Raw genomic sequence first — 21,333 nt, forward strand, 5'->3', positions numbered from 1 at the left:
AAGATAGAATCAAAAGCGCTGCTACCCACAGGACAAAGTCAATTTATTCTTTCCTTCCCAATATACTATACTTATCATTTTAAAATAAGAGATTCATTGATTAAGAGTTGTTCTTACAAAGTTAAGTCATTTAGTCCTGTTGTAGCCAAGTGTTGGCAAAACTGCCTTTGTGAGTCTTTTTCCTGTTTCTTTCTAAATATGCATGTCAACCTGGTAGATTTATATAAACTTTCAGAGCTCTCTTTCCCTGTCTTCAATGCAGAAACCATGATGCTCTTTCTCAAATATCTTTAGATAACCCACGTCCTACTTAAAGTCCCTCTGAAATTTAGTATTCTTCCAATTGAGACTTTCCACATAAATTCTTTTAGTGCTCTGGTCTCATTTAATAAACAAGCATTTCTTTATCAGCTACTGTGTGAGGTATATAGACCTTACAGATCTCAGGGATACCACCCCTAGAGTTTAACAGTGTATTATTTCAGGAACCACAGATTTGATTGGATATAAATAATCTGAATAACAAATTCTCCCACGTCTTGAAATCCAAATTTCTCCCTTCATGCTGTTCTTAGTGCATTAGTAGGATTCAGGCTCTTTATATGATGATACTGCCTGATGTCCATAAATATAAAATCCACCTTCAGAAAGTTCACCTTTTTTCTGTAAAGAAGCACAATTTATCTTTCCTTTCCCCTCACCCATCTTAAGAAGCAGAACACAAAAGAAACCAAGAGCTACATCAATTTTGAAACCTTACAGAAGATGGGGTTTTCATAAGATGAAGAAGAGTCAGAAGTAAAAATGATGTGTGCCAAGAGAGACTGAAGGATGCCACTTAAAATAACTCATCCATGGGTTTATATTCCCTTATAAACAAGTTCTTTAGATGACCTGAGCTAAAGGTAACTCCTATTCTATATGAATAAAATCAAGTTGCCCAAATGAGACCTCTGAGTCATGAGAAAGGAAAAAAACTATTTTAAGATCCACAATATAGCTCATGATATGACATGAACCATGTCATGTTCGGCATGACAAATGCCAAACTATGGCATGACAAATCAGGACAACTAAGATGACATTTGTCTTTACATTCAATAGTGAAGAAATGTGCTTTAAATTATCACTTATTCCAAAGAGTGAAAATCCAATGCAAATACTGAAGTCATATCCAAAGTGAATAGTCTTTAATGAATGCTGGTAACAGGAATTGAAAATTCCCACTGTTAAGAAGACACACAGAGAAGAAATAACTGGGCAACAACATAGCCTAAGTCAAAAGAATATCCTTGAAAATCAAAGCCCAAAATAAAACAAAGCACTCTGATGTGAGTCTGAAGACTTAAGCATGACTTCCTTCACAATGGGGGAAAATGTCCACTAATGCATATACATGCCTCAGGGACAAACAGACAAGATTTACAAGTGATGTCAAAGATCACTCAAGTTTTTGCCCTAGACCAACAAAATGGAAAGGGTCATTTCAAACTGCTACCCAGCACTTTTAGGAGTTGCCAAAGTTTGAAGATTTTTTTGTTCTTTCAAAGGAAGAAAGCACCGATGGATAACAATAGTGTACTTCCTGGCCTGAGGAAGAGGGAGACGGGAGCTCTCCAGTTGCACTTCCTAGACAAGGGTGCCAGCTGCCTTCTGCAGAGTGAGATCAGATTGCCAAGAATTCACAGGATAGCAGTTATGATAGATGATCTAAAACACTAATCTGGTGCAAAGAGGATGTAGTGCAAACCACACAGGAACTGACAGGAAGTCAGCCCTTGGGCTGGCACTGACACATTTAAGAAGGCTAGGATTCCTAGACCTTTGACACCCAATTTCATCATCTTCCTTTGTAGGAAGAGTTATCCATCAGAGAGAACAGTCAGAAAGATCTTAGACAAAGCATCTTGAGGCCCATTCCTATTTAGTAAGTCCCCCTGCCTGAACCAGTGGTTTCCTCACGTGTCAGAAGTCCATCAAAGATCCTATGGCACTTACTTGACCAAAAAATCCCATGCTTGCTGGCACACATCTTCGTTTTCTCAGCCATGAGCCCACAGAATGCCATAAATGATTCACAGGCTGTGATGATGGTAAGAATAAAAACTAATATTTGGAGTTCACCAAATAATGAGTCACACTCCTGGAAGAAAAGAAATCCTTGGAACTGGCAGCCCTATAGGACGAAATTTTCAAAATTGTTTTTAACATTAATATTAATTCCATAAAAGTTGGCAAAAAGAAAACGATTGAGAAACGTGGTATTTGGTTTGCTTACGCCTTATAAAAGTCCAGTTCACGCTCCAAGAAAAAGAATGAGTAGGATATCTATTACCTATTCCTAGACTTGCCTTCTGGACTCGCTGCTGCCAAGTTACTCATTCTCCCACACAACACTTTCCATACTAATTTCGACCCTTAAAAATTAAAAAAGAAGCCTTGCCTTCTTTGCACCCAAATGCCAAAATGGAATCTTTTAGTATTTCACCTTTATAAAGGGAATGTTTGAAAACAGGCCTCTCTGGCTGTGACATCAGTGAGTTACTGAGGCCTCCAAGGGCCGGAGGAAACATTCCCAGTTCCTCGCAGTGCTGCCTACTCCTACGGTACAATCTGGCAATTGGCAGGGACCAAGTCTTTAAAGCTGTTTTATGGTATTTAACATATGGTCATAAATTGCTCAGTGCTCTAAAGAGGGGCTAAATTTGCCACCCCTATTGATGAGAAATGTTCTTATTTATTTAAATGTAGTGGTAAATTGGCACTTCTCCAGATGAAGAGGTTTAGGCATAAGTACAAAGGAAGAACTAACTAGAGATGGAGTTGGAACTTTTCTATACACTGACTGCAGCCACATCAATTCAGCTTTACAGCACCACTATCAAACAGAGTTTCTCATACAGAGTGACAATAATAGGAAAAGAGTCTAATTTCTAAGGCCCGGGGAGGGAGAAGCTATAAATTTTATTTAGACCGCATGAAAACTTTTTAAAAATTCCTTTCTTTCTCCTCAAGCTAACTCTCTTCCTGTGTCCCTTCACCTCCCTGAAAAGTTGGATGTATGTGGTCTTCACCTGAAATCCCATATCTGTAACTCTTTTCGCTCTGGGACTTCTGAAATCCTCTTGCATCTACCTTCCTATTTTGCCGTATTTTTGGTTAACTTGTTTATTTTTTTTTAATGGCTCTAATTCCCCATCACTAAAGACATGAGCATACTAAAACATTTTGTTCTCTTCTTTTTACAACCTAGCCTGTAGCCAAAAGCAGAAGAAAAACAAGAATTTTATTTATTTGTTTCTGGTGGGGTGGTTACTAATGATATTAACATGAATGGCATCAAATGGGAAGGATAAAGTCACTGCTGGTTTTCTTTTTTATATACTGATACAGAACCTGTAGAAGAATCAAAAGACTTTGCTTGATTCTGGAAATGTGAAGAAGGCTTTCAATAAATCGGAAGTTTGACAGCAACCTGGAAAAAGTATTAAAAGGCTATGAAGAGTTAGGCTTCTTATATCAGAGAGAAGTCTCACTTTTTAATTTCAGTAGAAACAGAAGAGTCATATCTACCACACAAACAAGTATATAAAGAGAGACTGATTCATTAAGAACCAACACATACAAGTTAATATGAATGATATCACATACTAGGAAATTTAGACATGGTTCATGGGGTCGCACAGAGTCTGACATAACTGAAGCGACTTAGCAGCAGCAGCAGTATATCCTTCGGGAGGATGGAAATGTCAGGTTGGTTTATTTCTCTGCCTTGGTTCTTGTTTTGTTGTAACAAAGATTTAGTAGGGCAAGAGGGCCTAATTACAGCTCAACTAGGCAGGATTTCTAGGCTCTTGTAGCGGTAGCAAGGATTTGAAACAACAGACTAGTTACAATTCAGTTACAGCTCAAGTAGACAGAACTTTTATTAAACTGACAGCAGATAATACACTCCTGACATGGGAGCAGGCAAACCCCAAAGCAGAGGCCATGATCCCTCTTGGCTTCCCTTTTATACTTCCAACTCTTGGTTCTGGCCCTGTGCAAAATACAGCCTGTACCCACCACCAATCAGGAAAGGGAATACAAATAGGTGTGTGCTCAACGCCAATCAGGGAAGGGGTGTGTCTGGGTATATGCAAATTAGGTCTTTTACATATTCATCCAGGTGGGCCTGGACTGAGAGTTTTGATTGACAGTTGCAAGTTAATAACAACAGGCTCTGCTGCACGTGCCTTTCCCATAATTCAGTCTGTTATAACCAGATGTATGTATGTATAGAGTATTTATACATACATGGAACCCTTAATGGGCTCCAGGCTGCCTAAGGTTACTTGAGGATATAGCTGTATATCAAGGGCACATGTGACCAAGTTGGAGAAACCCCTGTGGTTAGTTTGTATCCACTGCATGCCTAGGGAGCAAGTGCAGGAGTTGGAAGTCTCTGTGGCTATTTTTGTAGCATATCTGTGCAGCTCTCCTGGGTGTGTCTGGGGTGGGGTTTAGAGATCAGCTTGCATCCTTTCCAGCTAGGCCAACCCTTGTTGCTCATGCCTAACTTTCTACCTAACAGAAATATGAAATCTCAATTATTTCCTCTAAAATAGACTAATGACCCAATGAAAATCAATGGAGATCAGCAATCAGAAAATGCCACCTAAGAGAGTCCCATGGGGTCACAAAGTTGGACATGACTGAGTGACTAACACACAAATCCCGCCATGCAACCAACCTACAGTGATCTGGAGTGCCTATGTCATCTGGAATGCCCATCAAATGTCCCAAAAGGTCTTATACTACCTTCTGTAGAAATATCCTAGAGGTGAGAGGTTGAATGTACTTAAGGACCAAAATAATGAAGAAAAAGAACTAGTTCAAAACAAACAGAGCACACCCAGGCCCTCCATAAACTTCCATTAAGAATCTGACTTCTTGTTGTTCAGTTGCTCAGTCATGTCTGACTCTGTGACCCCATGGACTGCAGCATGCCAGGCTTCCCTGTCCTTCACTATCTCCTGGACTTTGCTCAAACTCATGTCCACTGAGTCGGTGATGCCATCCAACCATCTCATCCTCTGTTGCCCCTTTCTCCTTCTGTCCTCAATCACTCCCAGCATCAAGGTCTTTTTGAATGAGTTGGCTCTTCACATCAGGTGGCCAAAGTACTGGAGCTTCAGTGTCAGCATCAGTCCTTCCAATGAATAGTCAGGGTTGATTTCCTTTAGGATTGACTGGTTTGACCTCTGTGCTGTCCAAGGGACTTTCAAGAGTCTTCTTGAGCACCACAATTTGAAATCATTAATTTTTCAGCACTCAGTCTTCTTTCATGGTCCAACTCTCACATCCATACACGACTACTGGAAAAATCATAGCTTTGACTATACGGACCTTTGTCAGCCAAGTGATACCTCTGCTTTTTTAATACACTGTCTAGATTTGTCATAGCTTTTCTTCCAAGGAGCAAGCCTATTTTAATTTAATGGTTGCAGTCAATGTCCACAGTGATTTTGGAGCCCAAGAAAATAAAATCTGTCACTGTTGTTCCATGTAAGGTTCTAACTGGCTTCCTTTAATTCTTAGGTCAGACCAGAATTTTAAAGTCTCTGCTTTACCTACTCTGAAAAACTTCAAGTCCCTCTTTTCTGATATGAAGACACTATTGCCAGTGCCATAATCTTGCCAAAAAGGAGAGCGGGGGGAAATTGCCCAAAGATAACTAAGGTAAGCATGTACTGAACTGACAACAACTTTGTACCCTCACAAGACACTACACATTTACTTAGACAGTCCAAATCATAACCCATAAAACAAGTCACAACAATTCTAAAGGGATGTAAATCATACAAAATATGTTATCTGACCATAGTGGAACCAAATTCAAAATCACTAAAAGAAAGATATCTGGAAAATCAAGAAAATTCTGGAAACTAAATGATATGTTTCTAAATAACCCATGGGTCAAAAAAGAAATCAAAAAGGAAATAAGAAAATATGATGAACTAAAATGAAAATATAACATGTCCAGATTTCTGAGACAAGGCTAAAGCAGTCCTTAGATAGTAATTTATAGCATTAAATACTGATAGTAGAAAAAGAGAGATCTCAAATCAGTAACCTCAGCTTCTACTTAACAAACTAAAAAAAGAAGAGCAAGAAAAATCAAAGAGAAGAATGAAATATTAAAGATCAGAATGGAAATCAATAAAATAGAAAACAGAAATACAACAGAGAAGATGAATGAAGTCAAAAGCTGTTTCTTTGAAAAGAGAAAATTAAAAAGTCAGCCAGACTGGTAAAAAAGAAAAAGAGAGAGAGAGAAGAAACAAGTCACCAACATCAGGATAAACAAATGTGACATCACTGCAGACTTTACATATTTAAAAATATATATATATTATTTAAAAAAAATAACCAAACAAATAAGAAAAATAAATAAATAAATAAAAATTATGTCAATAAATTCATCAACTTGTTTGAAACAGACAAATTTCTTTAAAGATACAAACCACTGACACTTGAGAAGTAGATGACCTAAGCCTATGTCTATTAAGGAAATTTAATCTGTACTTGAAAGTAGTTTCATTGGAGAATTCCATCAAACATTTAAGGAAGATATAATATTAATTCCTCAGAAACCATTCCCAAATACTAAGGAAAATGGTTCACAATTTTCCTTCACTATTCTTTCACAACTCATTCTATTCTGAAATCAGTTTTGCTATGATGCTAAAACCAGTAAAAAGCATAAGAGAAACTACAAACCAGTATCATTCATGAACATAAATGCAAAATTCTAAACAGTTTTAGCAAGTTGAATCATCAACATATTAAAAAGCTAATACATCATGACCAATTGGAGTTTATATCAGAGATGCAAGATAACCTGAATATTCAAAAGTTAATCACCATATTAGTAAAATTTTTTTAAAATCACATGATCATCTCAATAGATGAAGAAAGTATTTGCCAAAATACAACATCCATTTTTTTATTTTAAAACAAAACAAAAACCTCTCAATTAATTAGGAATAGAAAGGAACTTTTTAAACTGATAAAGGGTATCTGTGAAAAATATATAGCCAACATTATAGTTAAGGGTGAAAGACTTTACACTTTCCCCTAAAATCTGGACATGGCAAGAATATATGCTTTCATCACTTGAATCCAACAAGATTCTCGTCAATGCACTAAAGTAAGAAAAAGAAACATGGGGGGATTTTATTTTCAATAGATGAGCAATAAAGAGAAAAAGAAAGTTAAATATGTGTACTACAAATTAACATCAAAATATGAAATATTCAGAGATTTATTTAACACAAATTGTATAAGACCTGTTCACTAAAAACTATGAAATACTTAAAAAAATTAAAGAAGACCTAAATAAATGAAGAGGTTATCATTTTTCATCCATTGGAAGACTTGATGTTATTAAGGTCCACAAATCGACCTCCAGATTCAAGGAAGTCTCAGCAGGATTTCTGTAGACAATTGACAAACTGATTCTAAAATTTCTATGGAAACAGAAATAGTAGAAGTAGGATTCCTGTACCTGATTTAAAGATTTACTACAAGGCTATTACAATCAAAGCAGTGTTATATTCACGTAAGAACAGACATAATAAGTGGGATACAACGTAAACTTCAAAAATGGGCCCACATTTGATTAACACAGATATGGTCAAAGTTAACCCAAAATGGATCAAAATGTTAAAGATAAAAGTGGAAAGCTTCTAGGATAAAACCTTTAAGACCTTCAGGTAGACAAAGACTGCTTAAACAAGAAGTCAAAAGCATAAACAATAAAACAAAAAACTGTTCAATTGGACTTCATCAAAGTTAAAAACTTTTGCTCTTAAAAAGATACCATAAAAAAAATGAAAAGAAAAGCCACATACTATTAGAAAATATTGACAAGATGACAAACAACTTCTTTCCAGATTATATAAAGAACATACAACTCAACAAAAAGACCAACAATCCAATCAAAACATTGAGCAAAACATCTGAACAGTTAAGAAAAGATATATGAATAGCCAATATGCACATGAGAATGCAAATCAAAACCACAAGGAGACACTACACACATCCACCAGAACAGATACAATTTAAAAGACAAGCAATACCAAACATTGGCATGACTATGAAATATGGTTGCAAATTGCTCGTAACCAGAATGCAAAATAGTATAATCACTTTAGAAAACAGTTTAACCATTAACAGAGTTTACAATACAGCAATACCACTCCTAGATATTTACCCCCCAAAATGAAAAAACGTATCTCAACAAAAAGATGTGAACAAAAATTTAACAGCACCGTTATGAATATTAGCCAAAAACTAGAAATAACTCAAATAACCTTCAACTGATGAATGATTTAAAAAAAAAAAAGAAGCTGTGGTATATCCATACAATTACAATGTTCTACCATTTGGTAATAAAAGGAACAAAGTACCCATATAGGAATAATATGGATGAATCTCAAAAACATCAGGCTGAATAAAAGCAGCCATACACCAAAAACTACATAGTATATGCTTCCATTTATATGAAATTCTAACTAAATTAGGAAGGACTGTTTTACAATTTCAGAGAGAAGATAAAGATCATGGGTTGGGGGATGATGGTGGAAGGGAATGACAGGGAGGAAAGAAAATGTTCTATTATCTTTGGAGGATGAAAATGTTCTACACTTTGTAGTGTAGTTAAATAGCTATTTCTAACTGCCAAAATGTATGGAACTGTACATTAAAATGGGTATTTTGTTTTATATAAATTATACCTCTATAAAGTTAATACAAAAATGTGGGATATAAATTTCTATTCCAAACTTACTGTGTGATTGAATGAGAACATGTATAAAAATAAGTCTAATACTCTATAAAATATATGTTCAATAAGTTACTTTCAACAATTATATCATTTTTAATATATAATAATCAGCATCAAAACCAGATTTAAACATATACAGTTAGCTATAACTAAGTTCACTTTACAAAATTTTAACAATGTTAGTTGCTATTCTTAAAAATTCTTCTAACATTCCATGAATTTCAAGAAAAAACATTCTGAAATACCAAGACAAAGGAATCCTCAAAGTTTAAGGGAGAGTTAATGTCTAATCCACAAAATTAGCACTTTTTACTTGCCTTTCAATGAGCATTTTTTAGAACAGTCACTAAATCAAAGGTGACCTGCCTCCCTAATTAGCCTCTAAAAATACCTTGAATGCTAGATAATAATAATCCTTAAGTAAATGAATCTTTTAAAAAGATAAAAATAAAGTAAAATGAACTATGCTACCAAGGAAAATTATAATGCTTCTCAGCATGATGCCAAACTAAATCCCTGGACTGTACATCCAACTTTTTGCTTAGCGCAACTGTTATAAGTCCTAGTAAAAGTCCTGGTTCGCTCCTCCTCTCCTTGCAGGTGATCCTAAAGACAAGAAGAGTGCTGGCCAAGGAGCCCTGTAGACAGTACAGCCACTGGAGAGGCAGGCTGGTGAGTGCGAGTGAAGAACCAAATATGTCACAGAACTGTCAGGCCATTTTACTATTTCTTTGGTCCGTCCTGAAAGTGAAAGTTGCCCAGTCATGTCCAACTCTTAGGGACCCCATGGACCGTATAGTCCATGGAATTCTCCAGGCCAGAACACTGGAGTGGGTAGCCTCTCCCTTCTCCAGGGGATCTTCCCAAACCAGAGATCGAACCCAGGTCTCCCACATTGCAGGCGGATTCTTTACCAGCTGAACCACAAGGGAAGCCTATCTGGAGTAGGTAGCCTATCCCTTCTCCAGGGCATCTTCCCAACCCAGGAATGGAACCAGGGTCTCCTGCATTGCAGGCAGATTCTTTACCAACTGAGCTATCAGGAAGTCCTACTGAAGACTAAAGGGCTTCCCTGGCAGCTCAGAGGATACAGAATCCACCTGCAATGCGGGTTCGAGCCGTGAGTTGGAAAGATCCCCTAGAGGAGGGCATGGCAACCCACTCCAGTATTCTTGCCTGGAGAATCCCATGGACAGAGGAGCTTGGCAAGCTACAGTCCATGGGGCCGCAAAGTCAGACACAACTGAGCAACTAAGCACAAACACTGAAGACTAAACAGTGTGAACAAAGGCAGAAAGAGGACAAGCAGGATATCTGAGAAGGACAACAAGCAAATCATTTGTACAGGCTTTTGACTGGGACTGTCATCAGCTGAGGTCCATGAAGGGGGCCCATGGAGGGGCTGGAAGGGCAGATTGTGACAGTGTTAATGCTAGGCTGCGGGATTTGGCTGCTAAAATATTGAAGGGAAGAGGGGAAAGACTACGTGGTTAACATTTCCCAAGCAGATTATTTAGAACTTTTTCATAAAATAACACTGTCATCACAACAAAACTGCCAACAGCTGCAGCCACAGCAGCCAGCCTTTGGATGTACCAAAGTTCAAAACACAAGGTATGAGAACAAACCTAAGGGAAGTGCAAGATTCTTTTAGATATATCAACAGAACCCTAGTATCTCCTTCAGCTGAGGCAACAAACTTCTCCACAACACCACTGGGACCTTCTGGTGTTACCAGTTTGGGGTTTAGTTTCTGTTTGACAGTCATCAGTATGAAGACCTTGAGTGTCTCTACACAGTACTACATAAGTGAAGTCTTAGAGGACAAAGAGGAGGGAAAGAGAGTATTCTGAGTTTACTATGCTGACTGGCTAAGACAAAGTAATATATAATAGACCTGAGATGAAAGAAGCACACACACACACGCACACACACACGCACATAAAGCAGCCAAACTACTTGAGACAGAATCAAAAATGAAGCTGAATTTCAAGATTCAGTAAAGCAGAAATTCGGGAACACTATTTGCAATTTGCCTATAAAAATTTTTGTATGTGTCTGACTATTGTTCAATTAAATGGTGCATTCTACTGAAATAGGAGCTCTGAGATTGATTTCTTTTTCTTGTAATAATTCTCAAAAAAAATTTAAATTTAGTGATGTAGTATCAAAGCTTTGGAAACGAACAGTAATTTTATACTGTTCCTCTGAAGACATGGAAGAGGATAATAATATATTATTCAAATCATTATCTTTTTTTTTTTTTCACTTTTTCCTGTGGGAAAAAAAGCTTTTCCTCTGGGAAAGTCTTTCAACTTCAAAACCTTTGGAGATAATTTTTTTGGCATGACTTCTTGACTCTGTCACAAATGGCTTTGAAATATTCATCATTCCTCTCAGATGATAAACAATGGCATTGCTTCGGTTGCTAAAGACAAAGGGAAAATGTCTCTAGTTTCACTTGGAAGCTCTTTAGAAAGAACTCCTGAAACAGTGTGATAGATAGGTTCCTGGGTACCTGCCCACCCCATGCTCATTTTGTGTTAAACTGGCCTCTAGTACCCAAGCCATTAACCAAAACTCTTGACCATATGACTGGATCACAAGTGAACACCCAGCCCAAGATGCCAATCAGACCCTCTCTCCCAGGAATTTAGACCATAGGCTGTCTCTGCTGGCCATGAGCTTAGTCACCATGTCCTAGGGGAGCTCAGGAAGTCATTTCTACTCTCTGTGAGGAGAAACAGAAATTTGGTGGAAAAAGAGTAAAGTGGGGACATATGTATACCTGTGGATGATTCATGTTGATGTATGGCAGAAACCAACACAACATTATAAAGCAATTATCCTCCAATTAAAAATAAATAAATTTTTTTATAAAGAATAAAGTGAATATGATGACAAGAAAATATGTTACAGGACAAAGACACTCAAGAACACAGATACTGCCTGGTTACTATTGTGCCCACCATCCTTCCAGTCCCTACAAGGCCTGGTTATACTTCCTGTCCGTGGGCACCATGGAATTCACTTAAATCCTTATAAAGACAAACAAACAAACTCCTTAGTTTATGTTTGTTCCAATGGGTTTCTTATAACCAAACAGTCCCTGATTAAAACAAATTGTCAGTATTAAAAACAGCAATTTTAAACAAAAGATAATTTCATATTTGAAACCAATGTTAGGAAATCTTTTGATTTACTAGCCACAGATTTGCTTTATAAAACTTAAAATATTTCCATTATCTCTCTTTATAGTTATGAAATAGTGCTGTTCAAAAAACCTGTAAAATTGAGAATATTTCAGGATTCTGCCACTTCATCAAACCTCTCAGTGTTATATCCAAAGAATGAGCATGGTTCATTCATTTCACAAACATGTATTTAGTCCCTCTAAATGCCAGGTACAGACTGGAAATAAAATGATCAAAACAGCCTCACTACCACCCTATTTAAATAGGATACACAAAAGCACAAACACAATAATTTTTTCAAGAGTTAAGTGCTATAGAGCATGACAGTTATTCCAAATACACATATACATGACTCTCATCTTCCTCTGTGAATTTGGCTGTACCTTGCATATTTTGAGTCATTTCAGTGGCACTATCCTAGACATTACTATTTGTTTTATTTAAATCAATTTGATCACTGAAGAGTCACTTTTCCAATCCTCTTTAAGTAAGTACTAGTTATTTCTTCTACAATCATGCAATTCAAGGACTTCTCTTCAATTCAGATATCCTTTGATATTTTCCATGAGAATCTAACACAAATTGGCACCTCTTTCAACACCCAACAGTTTTCTCTTCACATTAAAAAGAGCTGAGGAAACGTCATTCTTAATGCACGACACTCTTCTGTGGTTTTTTTTTTTTAATGTCTATTATTTCATTATACATACAGGTAATTCTTAGGAATCAATTCATAAATTTACAGGTAGAAATATGCCCTCTCCTTTGTCTTTCATTTTCACTATTATTAACTGCAAAGCTTCCTTTATTCAGCTTCCTTTATTCCAGATGAAACATTTATAGAAGAACTATTTCCTAGTACATAAAATATTCCAAAATATAAAATTTAGTCACACATTATTTTCATTAATCTGTTTTGAGAAGGCACAGTAAAATATATACAGAAAATGGAAACAGACTCCAAATCTGCAAAATACTGTATGTCCTTCCCGTTTTCTGAATTGTTATGAGCAATGTTCCAATTACAAATTCCTTGTGTAATAAATAACTTCTAAAGATTGAATTTCTGTTGAATTCTGTTGGCTGATACAAGTAACAGAATGTCACATTCTTTACTACACTATACTTCAACCAACAAAAATCTGAACACTAAGATTCAAAAATTCATGCATGCATTCATCACATTCCTTCAATAAATATCTAACTGAATATCATTACAGTGCTAGGGTCTGAAGATATAATTTGATAAACAAAATAAACAAAAAGGTCTCCATTTCTAACTTCTCTGAGTTTAAAGTTATGTAATAAGTAAACTCCAAATACTTTGATTCAGCCTTGGTTAAAATTATAGTTTAAATCTCATACCACAAGTTTTAAATGAGAACCGTTAGATAAAGAAGCTTTTTACATTACTACTACCATTGATGCATCATAATTCAACAAACTCCGCTTAGAAACGTTTACTGTCAGCCCTCCATATTTATGGATGCAAAACGCATGACTATGGAGGACCGAATGTTCTATGTCATTTTATCTAAGGGACTTGAGTATCTGCAGGGGCTTCTGGAACCAATCCCATCGATACCAAGGGATAAACTGTATAAAATACTGTAAAGAGATTTAATTTTGAAATAATTTAAATAAGTACAGTTACAAAGAGAGAAACTTTAATTGCCATGGCCTAAAAGTTACACAAATTAAGGAAAGCAAAATAACCTTGCTATATAATCACGGACATTAGGTGGGCAGATTCACAAAACACCAGTCCAATAAGTTCAATGGATCATCACTTGAATTTTAACTAGGTGTTTGAAGAGTTTGTTCATCTGTTTTGACTTTATGTATATAAATTTTTCTAGTTTATACTATCAGACAGCAATAACTTGTTTCAAAATTTATGCAGTTGGTTTCAGTTATTTTGATGATTCTATCCTATTTTAACATCAAAAGATATTAAAAAACAATTTCCATCTGTAAATCTAAAGAGGTTTTAGTTTGGCCTTCATATTGAAGCGCTGAGGCACCTCAAAGGGTATCGATTTGAGAGTTTTTCAGATAATTTTTTAACGCAAGGTCAAACCCAAGAGAATAAAGGTGAATCCTACAGTGATAACCACAGGAGCAGGCCTGCAAGGTAATCAGTCAAGCAATTTATAGACAAAGCACATACGGCAATTACAGATTTAGAACAGACAATAAGTTATCAACTTTGACAATGCAAAAGGAAAATAACAGAAGACAAAAACTGAAAGGTGAAGGAGGACAGGGGTTAATATCATCATCTTACACAGTGGGGAGCCAAAAGACACAGTCTATGGCTACTGCTGCTGCTGCTAAGTCACTTCAGTCGTATCCGACTCTGTGCGAACCCACAGACAGCAGCCCACCAGGCTCCTCTGTCCCTGGGATTCTCCAGGCAAGAATACTGGAGTGGGTTGCCAGTTCCTTCTCCAACGCATGCATGCATGCATGCTAAGTCGCTTCAGTCGTGTCCGATTCTGTGTGACCCTATGGACAGCAGCCCACCAGGCTCCTCTGTCCATGGGATTCTCTAGGCAAGAATACTGGCTAATGGGAAACTAAACAAAAGCACACTAAGTGAGCATCATTATTGCACAGAGATTTTGCTTAAGAACCAACAGTGGTAACTGTGTGCCAGGGATTTACTAAGAATTTTCAGGAGCTGTTCATTTAACTATACAATACAATGCTTTAAATGAGTCTTTAAAAAAAAGAAGGAACTTCCCTGGCAGTCCAATGGTTAGGACTTTGCTTTCCAATGCAGGGTGTGGGGGTTCCAGCCATGGTCAGGGAACTAAGATCCCACATGCCTTGGGACCAAAAAAGCAAAACATAAAAAAAGAGAAGCAAAACTGCAACAAATTCAATAAAGGCTTTAAAAGTGGTCCACATCAAACAATCTTTAAAAAAAAATTGAAGCTACAGGGTAACCAATCAGCTCAATTCAGTCACTCGGTCATGTCTGACTCTTTAAGACCCCATGGACTGCAGCACGCCAGGCTTCCCTGTCCATCACCAATTCCCGGAGTTTGCTCAAACTCATGTCCGCTGAGTCAGTGATGCCATCCAACCATCTCATCCTCTGTTGCCCTTTTCTCCTGCTTTCAATCTTTCCCAGCATCAGGGTCATTTCCAATAAGTCAGTTCTTTGCATCAGGTAGCCAAAGTATTGGAGTTTCAGCTTCAGCATCAGTCCTTCTAATGAATATTCAGGACTGATTTCCTTTAGGATGGACTGGTTGGATCTCCTTACAGTCCAAGGGACTCTCAAGAGTCTTCTCCAACACCACAGTTCAAAAGCATCAATTCTTTGGCGAAAGCTTTCTTTACAGTCCAACTCTCACATCCATGACTACTGGAAAAACCATAGCTTTGACTAGACAGACCTTCGTTTGCAAAGTAATGTCTCTGCTTTTTAATACATTGTCTAGGTTGGTCATAGCTTTTCTTCCAAGGAGCAAGCGTCTTTTAATTTCATGGCTGCAGTCACCATCTGCAGTGATTTTGGAGCCCAAGAAAATAAAGTCTCTCACTGTTCCCTTGTTTCCCAATACAGGAACCAACAGTGGTGATATAATCACAATAATGTAACTTTATAAGATGAAGATGACAAGAGAGAGATAAATGGTACAATGAAAACAGGCCAATACCTCATTCATCAGTGCAGGAAGTCAAAAGATAGTAACATCTAAAACTGATAAGCCAAGAAACAGAGGCATAAGCATATTACTTAGATATATGGAGATCATCCCCAGGAGAACTAGACACTGAAACAATTTTTTTTAAGGTTTTAAGTGGTTCCTTTGAGACATAGGTCTAGGATTGGAGAGAAATGGGACAGAGGACCACTGCTTTCATATGTTAAAAAATTCTGAACTACTTACATTTTTTACCACATTAATGATTTACTTTGATCATTTCTTTCAAATTTAGTTAATAATATTTTTCCCCAAAAGAGTAGCAATCCGATCTGTCCTACTATCTCAGGCAGGTGAAATTCTTTTCTATTTTAATGGTTTCCAGAGAATGATCTAACAATAAAAGGTTAACAGGTCAGCACGTCACAAATTTTTCAGTTCATGTTTCAATTGGTAAATTAATATAGAGTGATTCTACAAATATTAAGATGTGGCCTTTCCTGGTCTAAAATGCCAAAACACACAATCCATGGTCTGAAAGGTACTGTTTGCCCATCTGTCCCACCTTCAATATCTTTGTTCTTTATTCCTCTTTGTAAGACAAGTCAGACTTTCATACCCTGTTCAGTAGAATGGTTTCAAGGGAAAATTCCTGATGAGAGTACTGATACTACCCAACCAAAGCGATCATCATCTCCATCATCACAGGCTACAGCTTTAGTCCTGGTGATTACGGCAGAGAAGTGCTGACGCAACCCAGGCAAGTGCTGCAGATGGTGGACTAAATCCAACAGGAGGTCTTGCATATTATTCATCGAGGTCACAAACCAGAGTTTCAAGAGCTCAAGGCAGCCCACACACACACATTTGGTTTGGCCTACATAACGCTGGCCCACACTGTAATTTTGAAGAAGTGGCCAATGTCTAAAACTGAGAGAATTCAAATAAAAATGCAGATTTCCACCTTTTCTCAATGAATCAGTAATGGTAACCCCTCAAAACTGGGTTGAGTGCTCCAACTTGCCACCCCTAGCCTACTTCCCTCATTCATGTTACCAGTCTGGCCTTATAGTCATTTATATTTCTGATCTTTGCTATAAAAAACACGTGCATGCCCACTTGACCACAACTTACTGCCTGCCAACTGTCTTACTTTGACTAGAACTAGGACTAAAAGACAAATTTTCAAAAAATGGTAAATCCTTCTGATTGATATCTTACGAGATAACACTTAAAAGCCAGAAATAAAAACACTAAAGCACAAAGTCCAATAGCTAGCACTGTAATCTACATTTTCAGTAAAACAGTCATCATTTACTTACATTTTAATGTCTCTCCAGCATATGGTATATGCAACTTAAATCGGTCACAGTTGGGTCCAGGAGTCAATGACGTGCAGCTTTTTAAAAAAGAAAGAAATGAAAAACATTTCTCAAAACCCCACATATTTATAATATTAAATAAAGTTAATTAAAAGTAATCCTTACAGACCAGTGATTAAAACACTGACTTATAGACCAAAATAAAAGCCCTTAATGGTCATGGAGGCTAAGGCAAAATAAGACCTGTGTTCAAAGAAATAATTCGTTTATCTCACAAGAAAACCTATATGCCTTCTAACATTAAATACCAACACTGCTTCAGCTACTTCTCTCAAAGAAGTGTATCTCAACTTTGAAAACAGGTACATGATCCAAAACAGGTCTGTAGTCTTTGATGCCAAGAATTGTAAAAGAAGCGTAGTTTTATGGTCATATTTTATATATAGACTCTTAGTTTTCACTCAGTTAGTACTAAAAAGAGCCCACTTTTGGCCTTTTTCTGGTACCAGATGGTTTTCTCTCTTTCCCCGAAAACAAGGCGCTTCCTCTAGATTTGGCACCCCATAACTTATATCTGTAGCAGAGCACAATGCTCTGCACTCAGTTTCAGATAAAATGCAAATTTAAAGGGGGGGGTGGGTGAGTTAGTCACCCAGGTCTCAACAGCTTGTTGTTTTATTTTTAAATCTATTACTTCGCAAGGTTATACAATGTTCTTTGTTCTTTACACAGATTTACTTTGTAAACTCTCTCTCATGATCTTCTGAGTCATAACTTCAACTGTGTAACAGCAATATTGGCTTCATAAATTAATAAAATATTAATATGAAGTCAGTTGAGGAAGTTGTATGTCTTCATTTAGTCAAAAAAATAAGCAAAGTATTTCATTGGTAGAGTAAGAAGGATTTTTTTCAGAATTCCAAAACTGCCTATGAAACATTTCTGAAAAAGAACCTACCTAAGTGGTTTAAGGAAAGGAAGCACTGTTGGAACAAATGTGCCACTTCCCTAGACGGCCACTGTGAAAGGCAACCGGCACGTGAAACGAAATTTGAGAAGTGCTGACTCTAAAAACACTAACTCAGAGCTCATATGAGATTTACTATTACTTTTTCCCAAAACCCTATAAATGTGAAAGAGAAAAGTAGACAGAAACTTTAACATATTTAGCATAAACCAGACTGAGTGACTGAGCGCACGCACACCAGGTCGAGTATTCCTCTTTATCCTTAGGGGTCAATAAAAACATTAGTTTATAAACTAAACAACAAAACGGCACTAGTAATTACAGAGTAACTTACTTTAATTTTTTTTTACAAGTTTTAAGATCACAGTCTCCTTTACCTTTCAATATAAAAAATTCTTTGGGGCACATTTTATTAAAGGTACTAAAATCTCTCTCTCATAGTAACATCTTTTCTAGCCTACAACATAGTAGTTCTTTGAAAACACTTATGGAAAACACTTAAACACTAACATTATAAAATATGAAGTATAATCTAATGACAGAAATGACTCTACAAGCAACACTAAGAATTTTTTTCTCTTACATTATATTCAACAATGTTTTTAAATAATTTAACAAATAACCATACAATCAAGTGTCTTTGGAGGCTTGAAGATCAAATCACCTACATCACTTAATGACTGAAGTTATTAGTAGTACAGGAAATCCTCAAGATTAATCTGATTCTAATTTGAATAAATTCATCCTTCTACTATGTGAATTAAATTTTGAAATAATTACAGTCACTGTGGTGCCACACTTTATATTATTCACTTTAGGCTTAAACCAGGACTAGGAAAGTGTCTTTGTGCTCTGCCTTTTCACCTTCCTCCTTTTCTACTTGAATGGCTGGTCCCAGCCACCTCAGGGCAGAAAAAAATACATTTCTCCATCTGAGTGATTCACTCACTGATTCTTTTCACTTAGCTAAGACTGACTGAACATTGCTCCACGTCTTAGGAATAGAGGGTGGACAAGATAGACAAGAGCTACAGTCTCATGATACTTAAATTCTGGCAAGGGAAGGAGAAATGATTTAAAAAATAAAAAGAAGCGACAAATGTGCAAAGATAGTTTAAGACTGCTAAATGTGATGAAGAAAATAAAACAGGGAGCTGCAATAAAACAGGAGCCACAGGATGCTGGAAGACTGGGAAAGACCCTTGGAGGTGGTGAAATCTGAAACCTGAATAATGCAAAGGGGCCAACCATGCACAGTTCTGGTGAAGAGCATTCCAGGCAGAGAAAACAGCTGGTGCAAAGGCGTGAAGGCAGGAACAAGTTGGGTATTTCTGGGGGAAGGGATCTTGCTAAGTCTGGGCAATGCCGCTAGAGCAGAGTGACGGCAGGAGATCAGAACAGCAAAAGATCAGGACAAGAGATACACAAGGGACAGACCACGCAGAGCCACGGAAGCGGTGGCGATTAATTCAGGTTTTATTCTGAGTACAAAGGAGGGTTTTAGGAGGAGTATTATTATCTGAGTCTATGTTTTTAAAAGATTATCCAGTACACTGTATGGAAAAGGGGACTGTGAAAAGGTAAAAGAGAAACCAGGCAACCAGAGACAAATCCACTACAGGCAAGAAAGATGCTGGGCCCTTGGGCTGGGGAAAGACTAGGGGCAATGGAGACGAGAGGATTTACTCAACGGGGACAACTAGGAGAGAAGCAAGCTGAGGGAGAAGGGAAGTCAAGAGCTGAGTGTCAGCTGACAGCCAATTCTTCCGGGAAACAGAGGCAGATCCATGGGAGGGATAGCCATTCTAAAAGAGCCACTAAAGCAGCACACACACACAAAAGAAGATAGAAGAAAAACTCATCAAAAAAGAGCCCTGTCTATTGTTGGAAAGATCACTTACTTAGTGGGGATGGTGGCAGGGGTAAAAGTCCTCAAGCAGGACTATACATGGGTTACATCAGCTAATCTCCAGTTAACTGCAGGGCTTCTGTCTGGCTGAGAGGTATACACAAATTTGGGGCCAAGAACCAAACTATTCAAGGGAGCAGAGAAGAAAGGCTAAGCTGTCTCTCTCTCCTAAACAGCACTCAGCTTCTCCTCCAAGGAAACATTGAGCAAATTATTTAAAATATCTTGTTATGCTGTCTTCCATATTTCTTAGGATAAACAGCTTGATGGGAAACAAGCCAATGTCATCTTACCTAATGGTTCATTTAAGATTAAACTGTTTTGTTTTTAAATTACCTCCGTCTAAAACTGGTTTTGGTCATGTTTAATTTACTGTGAAATTTCAAACCATACTCAAGGAGGCCAATAGTTTTTCAATTAATAAAAAAAAAACGTTTGGGTTAAAAAATACTGAAAAACACAGATGAAAAGAAAGGTTCCACATATGGAAAAGAAAGATCTAAGTGTGCTTATGTCCATGTACAAAAACAGGTTTCAAAAAGAGCATCACCAAATGTAGTAGGATTTGGGGTGATCCTTAGAACTTTCTTCAATGACCTTCTGCATTGTTTTGATTAATAATGAACATGAACTATTCTACAATTAAATATTTTAAAGCTAAACATATTCTTTTATATCTTGACTCAGGAAACTTGGCTATGATGGCTTGATTTATCTTTTTCTTCTAAAGTGCCTCACTCCTTTTCAAAAGGAAATAAGGCAGGGTGATTTACCGATGAACAGTCTTCAAATGAGATGTATGAAACTCTTTATATTATGATATCACAAAACATGACATTTCTAATATTTATTATCTCTCACAGTTTCTCACATGTCAGGGTTTAGGAATGGCTTGGCAGGGCAACTCTGGCATAAGGTCTCCTATGAAGTTGCGGTCAAATGCAGTTAACAGAGAACTAATACAATACGCAAGTTCATTCTCCTAGAAAGACATCTCCTTACCCAAGTATGAAAAAGCTAGTAAGTAAGAAGCTACTAACTTCATTAAAATTATATTTGCATAATGGCAACTTGCCCTAACATAGTTAGATCTAAGGTTTAAAAAGACCAGTATCTTTTAATAATAAAATAATTTTAATGACTTAGAAATTGCTGATAATTCAAATGTAACTTCAAATTTGCCTTTCAACGATATTTTTGTTTTCTTACTTTTTTTTTCATTTTTGGCCACACCAAGTGGAGGCTTGTGGGATCTTAGTTCTCTGACTAGGAACTGAACCCATGCCCTCAGCAATGAAAGTATAGAGGCCTAACGTTAACTGGATCACTGCAGGATGCTCTCTCAAATATATTTCTTGAGTGTCGACTACACATCAAGCAGTGTGCTAGAAGCTGGGAATACAGCAACAACAAGAACAAAAAGACATTATCTTACCATTATAACATAAAAAG

At 37.0% G+C, this 21,333-nt stretch overlaps 1 protein-coding gene across 5 annotated transcripts in view; it reads right to left on the reverse strand.

Annotated features, from left to right (window-relative positions):
• The window catches only part of BABAM2 (BRISC and BRCA1 A complex member 2), a 478,108-nt gene that overhangs the window by 364,217 nt on the left and 92,558 nt on the right, over positions 1-21,333 (reverse strand). For 4 of the 5 annotated variants that reach the window (XM_027555768.1, XM_027555767.1, XM_027555772.1 and 1 more), the window contains one exon: positions 17,006-17,082. In XM_027555768.1, coding sequence (XP_027411569.1) covers positions 17,006-17,082 — 77 coding nt within the window. Of the gene's footprint in view, positions 1-1,998; positions 2,066-17,005; positions 17,083-21,333 lie in introns of those variants that run through there. The other variant, XM_027555771.1, reaches the window with a different exon arrangement.

This window comes from Bos indicus x Bos taurus, chromosome 11, assembly GCF_003369695.1.
Source record: "Bos indicus x Bos taurus breed Angus x Brahman F1 hybrid chromosome 11, Bos_hybrid_MaternalHap_v2.0, whole genome shotgun sequence".
NCBI classification, from domain to species: Eukaryota; Metazoa; Chordata; class Mammalia; order Artiodactyla; family Bovidae; genus Bos; species Bos indicus x Bos taurus.